The 10,000-nt window shown below is 38.3% G+C and overlaps 1 protein-coding gene across 18 annotated transcripts in view; it reads right to left on the bottom strand.

Annotated features, from left to right (window-relative positions):
• The window catches only part of LOC143299177 (C-Jun-amino-terminal kinase-interacting protein 4-like), a 128,276-nt gene that overhangs the window by 61,914 nt on the left and 56,362 nt on the right, over positions 1–10,000 (bottom strand). For 16 of the 18 annotated variants that reach the window (XM_076612319.1, XM_076612321.1, XM_076612322.1 and 13 more), the window contains 7 exons: positions 7,813–8,044; positions 6,731–6,811; positions 5,884–5,951; positions 3,761–3,912; positions 2,794–2,965; positions 1,807–1,920; positions 305–526 (listed from right to left, as the gene is read on the bottom strand). In XM_076612319.1, coding sequence (XP_076468434.1) covers positions 305–526; positions 1,807–1,920; positions 2,794–2,965; positions 3,761–3,912; positions 5,884–5,951; positions 6,731–6,811; positions 7,813–8,044 — 1,041 coding nt within the window. Of the gene's footprint in view, positions 1–134; positions 171–304; positions 527–1,806; positions 1,921–2,793; positions 2,966–3,760; positions 3,913–5,883; positions 5,952–6,730; positions 6,812–7,812; positions 8,048–10,000 lie in introns of all 18 variants that reach the window. The other 2 variants (XM_076612333.1, XM_076612329.1) reach the window with 2 other exon arrangements.

Raw genomic sequence — 10,000 nt, 5'->3', positions numbered from 1 at the left:
CCTTCCCACTGTTAGTCTTCTCTTCTACTTAGTTATTTTCAGCATCACTGAAATGAGGAAGAAAAGAGGAGGAACTAAGAGGCTACTAACGTTAACCCCCTACAAGCACGTCACCCATCATGCTTGTTACTCACAATACGGACAGCTACACTCAGATCCACCCCTACATCCTGTAAGAAAAGCATCTCAAGTCACCAAAGAAGGTTTTCAAATGAAGTGAACATGAAAAACAACAAATCATTGCACACACACACACACACAAAACAAAAACAAACACCACCTCCAACACAGTTTTTCTCCTTACCTGGCACAGCCACAAAGAACTTGACGGCATCCTTGTGGCCATGGAAAGACAACTGGGCCTGGGCCATGGAGCAGTAGGGAGTGAAGGTTCCTGATGTGGCACCACCACTGTCTTTCTGCTGCGGCTGGCTGTAGACACGCACAACGCCCCCAGGACGACCCCCACCACCCTTGGTGGTGCTGCCTGGTCCACTTCCTGCTCCCATCACAGACTGCTTGTTGCCTGTCACAACATCATCATTGCCTTGTTATTATTAATGTCATTATGATTATTATCATAATCGTAATTGATACTTATAAAGCACCTATCCTCAGTCAAACTACGCTTTAAGCACTTTACAAATACAGGGTCATTTGTACAACCAGGGATGAGCTGACTGACAGCTGTCTGTAGGTGCTCATCATTTGTTTCCCCAATTCATTCAGTCCGGCTTGACAAAAAAACAAACCCACACATACATACCTAAATACATACACTCCCACATGTGTACACATGTATCCACACATACATACATACACATGCACATGCATATGAAGACAATTCAGTTCAAATACATGTACTTTGCCAGGTTTTGTGTTCACTGGGCTGTGGGCTGAGAGACTGTATACGGTGAATGCTAGTCACTGGATACCTAAGTAAATTCTGATTACCAATCAGACAAACAATAGATTGCAGTATTGCATTATTTTTTATTGTCTGGTACTGAACTAGGTTGGGATGGATTGCATCATACTGACACAAGTATTCGTATGCGTGGACTCACCACACAACACACACACACACCATATCACAACACACTCACAACCACCCGCATAGCAATGTATCCCACTCATTCCTCCATCACACAGTTCATATTCAAAAAGGGGCCAAAATTTACAAACTTTGGAGACCTTATTTAACTACATTTCTGAACTCAATAAAGCCTCAGACTTCTTACAAGTCGCACTAAAAACAAACACTTTTTTTTGGTTTTACTCTATTGATTGGGTCCAATGTCCTAAACAAGGTCCAGTTAACTAAAACGTTCCAGTGGTTAGTCCAGAAACAGTAGAGAAGTATCTGAAAACGCTCCATGAGGAACACAAGAGCAAAAAAAGACATGAAAGGCAAGAAAGCAGGGAATGGGAGTGGCTCTAAAATAGGATTTTGCCAATACTTATTCCCATAGAGAAAACACTGCAAAGTTGTTTTCTTAAGTTTTGAGGGTGTTGTTGTTGTTGTTATTTGTTTGTTTTGGGGGTGGGTTTGTTTGGGGTTTTTTTTTGGGGGGGTGGGGGGGAATTGGGGAGATGGGAGGGGGATAAGAGGGGGTAGGGCAGAGGGGGGGCAACATCAAATCTACAAACTGTTACAAATCCAAGTCTGTTTTTTTACAAACTTTAATGGCCTTCAAAGGGGAATATCAGTTTCTCAAAACACTTTTCAGACCTGCAATGACCGTACCAATCCAGTCAACCACCCCCCTCCCGCCCTCCCCTCCACACCCATGTGACATCACTCACTTTCAGACAGCGGCACAGAAATGATGACACCGTTGCCAGTGCCGATCCACAGCCGGTTGCAGGAGATCACCATGGCCGTGATGCGCACAAAGGAGAACCCCAGCTTGCCCGTGCCTGGTGGCCAACAATGCAAAACACTACACATCACCGTTACTCACAAGTCTCCTCTACGACAGGCAAAGCAACAGATTACCGTATCACTACACACCATGGTTACTCATAAATCTCCTCAAAAAAATATAAAAGCAGCACCTTAAACTATTTTACTGACTAAGGCACTTTGGATTACAATGCACACAATCCAATTATTTCTAATTTTGATTTTAATGATGAATGAGGCATAGCATGTTATAAGGCACACAATAAAAATAATAAAAACAAGCTAAAAAGATCAAAACTGAAAAAGCATTGATGAATCAATCACTACTGCTGTCACAGCCATATTTGCATCTTCAGTCAAAGTCCAACATCATACTTCCAGACTCAGAGGTGAACCTCAATACTATTCTGATTCAATTTCAACAGATTTTTTCCATATGTTACATTCACAGTATCAAATGGCTGTGTCCATCACCCAGCATCTTTCTGACTTGAGCTTGATGTACACATACATGTCTGAACACTCACACACATCCAAACTGTATAATACTGACATGTATATTTTCACACATCCATGCTGCACTGCAGTATCTATCAGTACATGCCCGCCTTTCCCCTGCCCCTCCTCCAAGCCACACATACAGAGCCAAACCTACAAACACCAGCCCAACCAGTGCCCTCATCCAGCCTCTTGCTGACAGGACTCTCACACATCCATGCCAAACTACAATATCTGTCAGTACACTCCAACACCCCAACTCACACACACACACACACACTCATACACACACAACCAAACACACACACACACACACACACACACACACACACACACACACACACACACACACACAGCACACAACCAGTGCACCAGTGCCCCTCCCTCACCCAGCATCTTGCTGACATAGGGCTCAATGTCCACATCCTGCAGGTGCTGGTGGGTGTGGGCATGGTACAGTCTCAGCGTGCTGTCCAGGCGGATGGACACCCACACCCCATCACCCACCCAGCATAGCTGCCGCACCTGGCTCTCCTTCCGTGGATGGGCATCAAATTGTTTCTGTTGGAGGGACCAGAGAAAATCATATAAACAAAGACACATCTTGCTTTTTGGACTGCTTGATTTAGATACAAACCTAAGTATCTTTCCTCAGGTGGGCATCAAAATGCTTCTTGCACATACAAGCATGTGCACATGCACGCATTCACACACAACCACATGCACACACACACACACACACAAACTGAGACTAGGTGATAACACAAACACTCTCACTGTAAGTGAAACAGAGTGAAGAAAAGATGTGCACTTTATTCTTGTAGCCTCACACACACTTGCATATGCACACACACATGCCATGAGACCATGTGATAATACAAACTACGATAATATAAACTCGCTTTTGCTTACACACTGTAAGTGAAACAGAAATAAGAAAAGAGATACACGGATCTCCATGACCATGTCCTGAGGCCTGATGATGTGCACTTTGTTCTTGTACACACACACACATACACACACACACACACACACACACACACACACACACACACACACACACACACACACACACACACACACACACACACACACACACACACACACTAACAGAGACCAGGTGATAACACAAAAACTCTTTTGTTCACACACTGTAAGTGAAACAGAATGAAGAAAAGAGACACACAGACCTCTATGACCATGTCCTGAGGCCTGATGATGTGCACTTTATTCTTGTACCCTCACACACGCTCGCACATGCACGCAGACCATGTGATAATATAAACCATTATAATATAAACTAACTCTTGTTTACACACTGTAAGTGAAGGATGAAGAAAAAACAGACACACGGACCTCTATGACCATGTCCTGAGGCCTGATGATGTGCACTTTGTTCTTGTAGCCGCACCACACGCGGCTGTTGGCCACCACAGTCATGCAGCGGATAGAGGACTTGGGCCGGCCCAGGTCCAGAACATGGTAGTTGAGCAGGTCCCACTGACCGTCTGTAACACCGTGCAGGTATCATATGGTATTCGTTTGTTTGCTGTTGGTTTTTTCCCTTGCAGTGTAGGTTATATTTGTCAAGAAAACACATGTAATCAAATTCCACATTAAGGTGATCAAATCGTAAAAATACATAATCAAAATCTCAAAAGTACATATTCAGTTTCCATCAAAAGCCAGTGAAGCATTACACAGTTAAATCTACTTCAAGGAGTATACATAACACTGACAGTCATTTCACAGATTTGTTTGTTTTTTGTTTGTGGTGGTAGTTTTTTGGGGTTTTCATGCAACGGGGGAAGGGGTATTTCTATGCAACACTGAAATGTTACAGTACTAGATGTTACTGATTTATTGTTGTTTTATTGTTGTTGTTGTTTTATGGCACAATGAAATATTATTGTTCCAGATTTTTTCTTTTGCAACATTGAAATGTTACAGTACCAGAAGTGATTAACTTATTTGTTGTTTTTTTTATGGAACATTGAAACATTATTGTTCCAGATTTTTTTCCCTGCAGCACTGAAATGTTATAGTAGTAGATATTATCAATTTATTGTTGTTGTTTTTACAGAGCATTGAAATATTTTTCATTCCAGATTTTTCCCTGCAACATTGAAATGTTATAGCACCAGATGTACTTATCTGTTTTGTTTGTTTGTTGTTGTTTTTTGTTGAGGAACATTGAAATGTTACAGTTCCAGATGATGTTTTTGTTTTAATTCACTACTGAAATGTTACAGTACCATATGTAATTCATTTGTTTGTTTTTATGGAACTTTGAATTCTTGCAGAGCCAGATATAATCAATTCGTTGGCTTCTGTTATTATGGAATATGAAATGTTACAGTACCAGGTATAATTACAATTTTTGTTTGTTTTATAATGGGGACAGTATCAGTATCAGTAGCTCAAGGAGATGTTACTGCATTCGTTCAAATCCATACACGCTACACCACATCTGCCAAGCAGATGCCTGACCAACAGCGTAACCCAACGTGCTTAGTCAGGCCTTGAGAAAAAAATGAAATATTATTGTTCCAGATTTTTTCTTTTACAACACTGAAATGTTACAGTACCAGATGTGATTAATTTATTGGGTGCTGTTTTATGGAACATTGAAATATCAAAAATTAATGTTGCAGAACCTTTGACAGCCATATTAAAAATTAATGTTGCGGGACCTGTTTATTTGCACAACATTGAAATGTGACAGAAACAGATGTTATCAAATTGTGGCTTTTTTAAAGGAAGTTCAAATGTTATAGTACCGGGTGGCATTAATGTGTTGTTGTTGTTGTTTTATTATGGAACATTTAAATGTAACAGTACCATATGTACTTTCTTTTCTTTTTTTAGTGGAACACTAAAATGTAACAGTACCAGACATAATTCGTTCATGCTTGTTTGATGTGCTTTCTTTTAAATCATGAAAATCTGAAATGTTACAGTACCAGATGCAATCAATGTGTTGTTTTTTTTATGGAATATTGACAGATTTTTTTTTTAATGGAACACTGAAATATTACAGAACCGGATGTTATTAATTTGTTTTGTTTTTGTTTTGTTTTTTAAGCAATACTGTAATGATACATGTCTAGATGTAATCAGTTTGTTGTTTTTGTAAAGAACATTGAAATGTTAATGTACCAGATGTAATTTGATAGTTGTTGGTTTTTTTTATTATGCAACACTGAAATATAGTGCTTCTTCTTATTCTCTTTTCTCTTCTTTTCCTAATTCTCCTCATGTTTTTTTTTTTTCATCTTCTTCTCCTTCTACTCATCCTTTTTAAATCCTTTTGAAATCTTTAGAAATTTATGTCTGAGTGTGTGTGTGTGTGTGTGTGTTTTCTTCTTCTCTTCTTATTCTTCTTCTTTTCATTTTATCTAGATCACTTATAGCAAACAAACAAAAAGACGTCAAACTCAAGAAGAAAGAAAAAGGAGACAGTACAATTCTGCACTCACCTGCTCCCCTGTGAAATATTGCCAACGTCCCGTCAGCCAATGCCACAAACACTCGCCCCTTTACATGCCTGTCAGAGGGATCACAAAAACTGGCGGTATGAGTCAACATGCATTAACTCACATCACTCGATACAAAAGAGCCCAAATTACTCGATGTGCGTGCTATCAGCCGTCAACAATGTTTTCAATACATCTCTTTGCTTTTCTTTTTACAGAAGAAGTGGTGGTGCAGTGTATACAGATCAGTATCATGGATACTACTTCTCTATTAAAAAGAAATGTAAGAAGGAGAAGGAGAAAGAAAAGATGATGATGATGATGATAATAGTAATAACAATAATAATACTAATAATACTAACAATAATAAATTGTTATAGATAGATAGATAGACACAACAAAAAATAATAATTAGAATGAAATAGAATAAAATGAAATTAAATATTAAAAACTGAAATAAATAAATAAATAAATGAATAAAAATAATAATAAATAAATAAATAAATAAATTTTTTAAAAAAATTTTTTAATAATAATAATAATGGACATTTATATAGCGCATTTCTCCAGAAATACTGCTCAAAGCACTTTACATTTTGTTCCCCACTCAAAAAAAGTATTTCAAACTTCAGTTGTGGCCTGACGAGTATGTTGTGTCTGTGCAAAGGTCAGGCATCTGCTACCCCTGCACCTGTTTTTTTTCCTTCTTTTTTTTTAATTTTTAAAATTTTTATTTTTATTCAAAGCAGATGTGGTTTGGCATATATGGATCAGTCCACACATTTTCACGCAACCCTTGAAACTAATTCTGAAAATGAAAAACATTTGAGAAAAGAGAACAGCCACTCACACAATGCCCAGTATGGAGTCCTTCAGTTTTACAGAATGTAGACATCTTCTCCACTGCGTCACTGCAGAGTGAACGTACAGGCTGAAAACGAACGACACAACACTGTCAGACTGGAGCGTGTACACAAAGATAAATGCATAACAATTTCTCTCTCTCTCTCTCTCTCTCTCTCTCTCTCTCTCTCTCTCTCCTTCTCTCTCTCTGTCTCTCTGGCCATGAAATTTGTAATACAAAGATACATAAATACAAATGTACATATGTTCAAGAATATATTTTCATTGGTAATACAAAGATAAATAAGTTACATTATAATTCATAAGGAGTCTACATTCAATCATATATTTCATTCTTCGTGTTTTATCATACATTTTACTCTTGGTAATATAAATATATTTATGACACGTAAATATGAGCAGGTTGTATTCAATCATACATTACCACTCTTGGTCATTTCAGTTCTTTCATGTGCACCTGGTGCATACTGCACGCAGGACCTCCAGTAATCATCTCATCCACACAAAAAATATGCATGCTTCAAAGATACAAAATACTTTAACATCTCTAAAAGTGAAACTGTTGACATTTTTGCAGAAATACTTTAGCATCTCTAAAAGAGAAACTGTTGACATGTTTGCAGACATTCAAAAAATATTTTTCAATTCTAAAATAGGCATATCCAGCTGCACCGATTAGAGCACCCCACCTTCTTCTAGAAACCTTCCTCATTAATTCTTTCAATGCCATAGGGAACTTTGAGTCAACTAGACCGTTCACGGACATAGATGACTTCAGACGACATTGAGGGGCCATGTTAAAAGGACTGTTCTTCACATTGTAACACAGCCTGACAACTGCAGCCAAATTCCCCACACAACAGGACATTGACAAACCTTCCCCCTTGTCTGAGTTTGAAGTGAACAAGTCCACTGTGTTGTGTTTTCACGAATCAAATCATGTCACTGAGAGCGCTGAGTCCAAAAAATATTTGGCACTTAGGAGTGTTTTTACACAGAAACTTGGCAGTGAAAGAGCTTAAAAAAAAAAAAATTTTCTTAAAGTTGTTCTCATTCTCTTTCTCTCACCTTCCGCTCTGCCCCCCCATCCACATGGTGGGAAGAGTGCTGCTCATCTTCTCCTCCTCCCCTTCCCCTGCCAGCACCTGCTCTCCCTCCTCTGGGAGCGGGGAAGACCCTTCCTGAGACCGGTCTCCCCCAGCCCCTGTCGCGCTGTGTGGCCTCCCTTTGGTAGGGGTGGTGGGGACGGATGCGGGGGTGCCGGTGGTGAGGTAGGCCTTGGCCACTGCCTCCACCTCTGCTGCTGTGGAAAGACATGAAGACACACACTCTCTGGTAAAAGACTCCCTTCATTTTTATCAACTCTAAGACAATAGTACACAGTCAATATCAGACTCTCTAGTAAAAAAAATTTTTTTTTTTTTTATCAACTGAAAGACAATCATACACAAAGTCAGTGTCAGACTCTCTGGTAAAAGATTCCTTCTTTTTATCAATCGAAAGACTAAAGTACACAAAGTCAATGTCAGACTCTCTGGTAAAAGATTTTTCCTTCTTTTTATCAAATGAAAGACAATAGTATACAATGCCAGACTCTCTGGTAAAAAAAACTATCTTTTATTTTCATCAATTCCTTCAAGAAATGTGTTTTCTTTTTTATTTATCACATGGTACAAACAACAGAAACGCACTTAACAAAAGACAGAAAGCAAACAATAAAAAATGGAAACAGTAAAACAGAAATACTGTTGAATCATAAACTGGGCTCTGCATGTAACGGATGTACATTAGCTTTTTTTCCTGCGCAGAAAATATCAACTTAGATAATGACATTGTCATCATTATTATTATCATTGGGTTTTTTTTCCTATTATTACAATTATCACTATTATTACTATTGTTATAAATCATATTAGTATACAGTAAGGTGACATTCATTTATCGTATATAATATTTCATTACTTTTATAGAACTCTGATGGTGTTTGTTGTAGTTGTTGTCTTTCTTTGTTTTTGTTTTTTTTTGTTGTTGTTGATTTTTTTTGGGAGGGAGGGGGGGGGGGTGGCGGGGGAGGGGCTGAGAGGGGGAGTTGTTGTTTTGGGGAGGTTGTTTATTTGCTTGTTTTTGTACTGATCGTTTCTCCTCTTCTCTCCAGTTTTTTTTCATCCATCTTTGTGCAGCTCTTGCAGCCAAAACTCAGGCACTGTCTTGCTGCATTGCCAAGTTGTGCAGGAAATCCATAAATATTTCTTACCATTTTTTCTGTTACGTCTCAGGAATGTCTGTATTCTGCCATCCCTCTCTCTCTCTCTCTCTCTCCCATTACCTCATTCTTACATTTGCATTAGTCTTCAGAGTACTCTCTAACTTATCTATCTCTGGAGTTCTTCCTAGCTTATTAATAAGAAAAAATATATGTCTCAAACTACCAGTTCCTGCCATGTACCTGTCAGATTGTCTTTGGAGCAGTGCATATCCTATTTTCTATTGAACACATTCAATAGAAGAAAATCCACCATAACATTCTAGTTCATGATTTCATACTTCAATTTTTACCACGGAAAAGCATCAGATCATTCAAGTCAAAGGATCTGATTTCGTGCAAACATAAAATCATTTCATTAACATATTGGATTTCATGAACATATTGTGAATGTTGATACATATTTTAAAGATATTTCAAATGAAATCAATAGCATACTCTTAAACATTTTCTTACATTATGGCCTGCTGGAGATTCCTCAAGCATATAACACATGCATGCACACATACACAATCTACTGCACACAAACACACATAAACACACACCCGCACACCACACACACACACACACATACATACACAAACACAAACGCAAACGCGCACACACACACACACACACACACACAAACTACACACACACACATGTACATGTACATGAGTGCATATGCAGGCACATATCTGCTATACAACAAAATATCATCCACAGTATATCTTAAATGCTGAAAGATCAAGAACACCTTTGAACTTTACTATATTCTTTCACCTTTAATTTAAATCATCTTTAATTTCTACAAGTCCAATAGACCTGAGGTCACAAGAATCTCATCTATCAAGTACTTTATAAGATAAAAAAAAAAATATTCTAAAAAAACAACATGTCTATTTCCATCATTTAACTGTTAACACCACTGCATACAAAGCTTTTTTGTTTCTTAACAACTACTTCATCACATACTAAATTATCTCCAGGCTATCTTTCATGGATTCACTCATC

This window comes from Babylonia areolata, chromosome 24 (genome assembly GCF_041734735.1).
Source record: "Babylonia areolata isolate BAREFJ2019XMU chromosome 24, ASM4173473v1, whole genome shotgun sequence".
NCBI classification, from domain to species: domain Eukaryota; kingdom Metazoa; phylum Mollusca; class Gastropoda; order Neogastropoda; family Buccinidae; genus Babylonia; species Babylonia areolata.
This window is presented reverse-complemented; position numbering and strand designations above follow the sequence as displayed.